Here is a 5,000-nt window from a genome sequence, read left to right on the forward strand (position 1 = left end):
AATTTTAATCGATCGATATTTGAAGAAAAGGTTTCTTTTTTTGAGAGTTTTTTTTTTGTATTGCCAAAATTAAAGAAATTTGTTTTGTCATTGTGGAAGAGATTAAAGATTATTTTGGCAGAAATAGAATGGAAATACAAATCAGATTTGGCCAGATAATAGACTGGGAAAGAAGACATAGACAGATGTGTCGGGAGAATGAGAGAAGCCATTTAAGACTTTTGATATTATAATATAATATTATTGCGACCAACCGTCTAAAAACCGTATTTCGTCGAGATGATTTAGAAATTGAAAAATTAGGTACTGTAGTATGTTTAACGCTATAGAAACCGGGATAAACTCCGGATCTATGACCCTGATGTAGAAAAGGCTTGCTTCTATGAAAATTATTGGAAAAAAAAACCCAACAAACGTTTATAATCCGGGATAGCTGGCGTGTCTTTGAAACCGATGAATTTAGAATGTGTTTTTGGTCCAAGATACAATAAAGAAATGAGTAATTAGATAAATATGACTATTTATATAGCGCATTTCCACAAATTCATTATGCCATTGCGCTTTACAATATTTTAGTGCATTCCACCAGCAGGTCATTTATACACAGATATGCATTACCATTCACCTGTGAGGCGCCCTTTTTGTTATATCACTCAGTTAAGCAAGGTGCGTTCGACCCAATGCAAATCTAATTTAGATCTATATATAAAACCTTTCATTTTCAACACCTCTCCCAACTCTTCTATCTAAAGATAAAAACGTAAAAATGCGTCTTATCAAATGAATTGTGGCATCGCCACCCCCCTCCTCATTTAGGATAAGCCGACAGACCATCTCTCTGCGCATTCCCTATTCCATTAAGCTAAATTCATTTCATTTATCACCTCAATTATCTTCAAGACATAATATTGCAGTGGCGGCGAGTGGCCATCATCACGGGGGAGCTATGGCATTGTGACGACTTCCCGGAAATGACTCCACGTATCTTTTTCCTACCGTTGCTTATCATTAGAGGCTATCTAGGGCTATCCCCATCAAAGGGGATGATTGCACACACGATGACAGGGTTCGCCACTGGGATGAGAGAGGTAAGGAATTATTACATACAGAACCCCTAATTATATCTCCGATGATTACTGGAGAAACAGGGAAATGGTGGATGGGTGTATTTCATGTCAAAGAGAAAGATGATGAAGCTTATTTGAAATAATTGAATTAAATATGTGAAAAAAATTTGGAATGACAGCACGCAAAAATTGCCCATGCATTAATTTATGGATAATTAACTGACTAAGCAATCTTTTATAACACCTTCCCTTTTCTTAATCCCTGTTCAAAAGTAGGTCTTATAAAAAGTGATTTTTGGCCGATTGAAGAAACTATGCTGATATATTCTATTCAATTTCACCAATTTGTGACTCTTACAATTACATCTTAGAAATGATATTAAGGTCTTATGATAAGACGTATTATATTCGATAAAAGAGAGACTCGGTATTTTGGCTCTCGTGTCGATATAAGGGGGCAGCGTGGCTCAGCGGTACGGTCTTTGCTTCGAACCCGAAAGGTACCGAGTTCGATCACCCGCCGCTGCTCTTTGTGGCCTTGAGCAAGTCACCTCGCCCTAGCTCAATTTGCGGGGCTCTACTACGGCTGACGCCTGGGTTGTTCCAGTCTTCCTTTGGAAGAGACCCTAGAGACAAATTTCCCCTTTGGGATGAATAAAGGGATTTAAAAAAAAGTATTTATGATTCTCGATACCGGGCAAAACAAATCGTTTATCCTCTCATAATTTTTAATAATTTAAAATCTGGTCAAATATTCCCATACAGAAGAATGATCTTAAATGTTAGCAGTCGGAAAGGGCAGGACTCAAGACAGAAGTAGATGATATTTTTTAAAAAAAATTGTTGTTGACAGGACATTGGGTTACAGGGGCCTATACTACATTGCCGAGCAAAGCAGGACTAGAACCCGGGACATACAGATCAGAAGACAAGTATCACAGCAAAAGACCACCAAACTTTAGATTGTAGTACAGTAGTAGTCCTTCAGAGCAATTTGGATAAAGGAGTACGGGAAAAAAATTGGTCGCACCCCAAGTAATCGATGCTTGTTCCATTCCGTGTGAAGCGAGTGGTCCACCGACTAAGCTATCGGCACACCTCCTATTATTGTAGATGGTAGATTATGTATATACGTCTATTCTATCGTGCACAGCAAAATCACGTTTCAAAAATTTTGTTCAGAAACTCGCCCTTCAAATATTGTTCTATTAAAATGACTCTCACCTTGTCAAAAACTCTAAAACCAGGAACATCGAGGGAGATTTCAAGGAAGTCCCGAGTTTAAAAAGGTTTGAAGAGATCAGGATCAAGTTTGGAATTTGATATTCAGAGGACGAGTTTTCTGGCTAAAATTTTATTTAATGTGTTGTTTAAATTTTTTTTTTTTGGAGAGTATGTCAGTATTGTCACGTGATTTGTCCCATCCTGTCCGGGCCAGACATGAGCCAGACAACGAGACACGAACAGTGGCAGAGTGAAATTTATATTGTCACCTGCACCGGTGGGGTTCCTTCCCTTGGCCTTTCGGGGGTTGATATCGCAAAGGGTGATAAACCTATCGTACATCTCAAGGGAAATTACCCCAGGGCCCTGACACTCGGGGCCGGCCTTGTAATCGGTCGACATTAAAAAATTTGAAAACTTGTGAGAATGTAATCTGACCTCATTGTCTCTGGGCAACCCATAAAATAAAATAAGATGGTGGGTGGATACGATACGTATTGGAAGACGTTGGCTGAAAGGGGTTTACTGTCGTACGATGGAAAAACTTATATTTTAAAATTTTGCCAGAAAACTCTTCCTTCAAATATCGATCGATTTAAATGATCTTCATCTTGGCAAAAACTCTCAAACATGGGACTTCACGAAGTCTCAGGTTTGAGAGTTCTTGCCATGATGTGGGTCATTTGAATGAATCGCTATTTGAAGGACGAGTTTTCTGGCCAGATTTTTAAATTTAATTTTTTTTCAGAGCATGGTATTATAGGAGATGTGTGAAATGTGTGTGTGTGTGTGTGTGTGTGTGTGTGTGTGTGATTGTGTAGACAACATGGAAGGAATGTAAGTCGCCCAAGTTATAATCGTATTTTTAAATATAATAGGAAGAGACAAATAAAGTAAATATCTAAAAAAAACCAACAAAAAGACATAATTGCTTTGTTTATCCTAGAGGGAATTTTTTAAATGTACGGTCAATCTCGAGAATAGACCAAGAAAACCATAAGAAATGCAGTTGTTGCGCAGCGCCACAAACAAAGTGAGCAATAGCAACAAAGCTTCTAGCTATCCTTTAGAATGGCCGCTAGAATATCGCAAAGCACTTTGAGCCAGATTTAGCAACATCCAGCAACCCCCTCTCCCCCCCCCCCCCAATCACTACTTGTGAACAAGTGGAGAATAAAAATCGTACCAGGGGTAGATAATGGTCTCTTTGCATGAGCAGGGAGTCGGTCTATCGCGCTGTATTTTCAGGCAGACTCAATCGTGTTGGGTAAAGAGGAGGGGGTGGGAGCGGGGGGGGGGGGGGGGGGGGGGGGGGGGGGGGGTGCGTCCAAAAAAATAATAAATCACATCACAAGGATCGATCCCGGTCTCTTTGTATGTGAGGCGAGTGCTCTACCAACTGACTAATCGGGACCCCATGACATCAATAAGATATTGGATAAATCTATAGATAGAATGAAGTTGACATCACTCGGATAGATCCCGGTCCCTAGTATGTGAGGGAAGTGCTCTACCAACTGATTAATCGGGACCCCATTATGACATCAATAAGATATTGGATAAAATCTATAAACATCTTTAATCTATACTCACTCTCCGTTCTGTGTAAGTTCTGGATCATCGGGACCCGTTCCTCCGTCTCCATTGTTATTTTTGTTGTTGGAATTAGTTGGAGGGGGAGGGGGATCCTCTGTGGAAACAATGAGATAACAATGAATAAATAATATAAACATTTGTACAGAGCTTTTCCACGGATTTACCATGCTCAACGCGCTTTACAACACAATGTGTCATTGTATGTATGAGTTGCATTGTACATTATTAGTACGGCACCTATAAGGTGCTATGCTACATCAACATAAAAGCGTCACGGTCACAGGGAATTCACATATTGGGACCAAGCACGTCTGTTCCTGGCTAGAGTCACAATGTGTCATTGATCTTTGATTATCTTCTAATAATACGGTTTCCTATTATTATTCTCAATTATTTAACGTAGGCGCGTGCTAGTGGCATGGAATGAGCTACGATTTGATTGTTCACAATAAAAATGAAATAGATTTAAATAATGATATTTCATTATTTGTATTTTTAAAATTATTTTTTTTTGATCAGATCATTTAATAATATAATAATAATAATAATAATAATAATAATAATAATAATAATAATAATAATAATAATATATATGAATGATGATGATGATAATAATGATAATAATAATAATAATAATAATAATAATAATAATAATAATATAATAATAATAATAATAATAATAATAATAATAATAATAATAATATAATAATAATAATAATAATAATAATAATAATAATTATTATTATTATTATTATCATTATTATTATTATTATCATTATTATTATCATTATTATTATTATCATCATCATTTTATTCCTATTTTTTGTTGTTGTTGTGCTAACGAAAATCTTACCATTGAGAATGTTTAAATATCCGGTAGTGTTCTCTGAGCCAAAATCGTTTGTTCCTTTACACATGTAATTCCCGCTGTCTTCCGGAACGCTGTCTTGAATCTTTAACCTGTGGAGATAGAAATATCGATATTGGGTTATGATAAGATTTCATATATCATATCAATTGTTTGTTTGTTTGTTGTTAGGTGTTTAACGGCGCTTTCGACACTATTTAGGACATTTTAGCGCTCGTATCGTGTATATATATATATATATATAT

At 36.8% G+C, this 5,000-nt stretch overlaps 1 protein-coding gene across 11 annotated transcripts in view; it reads right to left on the bottom strand.

Annotated features, from left to right (window-relative positions):
- The window catches only part of LOC144970722 (inactive tyrosine-protein kinase transmembrane receptor ROR1-like), a 518,496-nt gene that overhangs the window by 26,501 nt on the left and 486,995 nt on the right, over positions 1 to 5,000 (bottom strand). For all 11 annotated transcript variants that reach the window (XM_078910704.1, XM_078910659.1, XM_078910670.1 and 8 more), the window contains 2 exons: positions 4,741 to 4,847; positions 3,885 to 3,981 (listed from right to left, as the gene is read on the bottom strand). In XM_078910704.1, coding sequence (XP_078766830.1) covers positions 3,885 to 3,981; positions 4,741 to 4,847 — 204 coding nt within the window. The remainder of the gene's footprint in view (positions 1 to 3,884; positions 3,982 to 4,740; positions 4,848 to 5,000) is intronic.

Source organism: Berghia stephanieae, chromosome 1 (genome assembly GCF_034508935.2).
Source record: "Berghia stephanieae isolate SIO BIC M18660-M18661 chromosome 1, UCSD_Bste_1.3, whole genome shotgun sequence".
Lineage (NCBI taxonomy): Eukaryota > Metazoa > Mollusca > Gastropoda > Nudibranchia > Aeolidiidae > Berghia > Berghia stephanieae.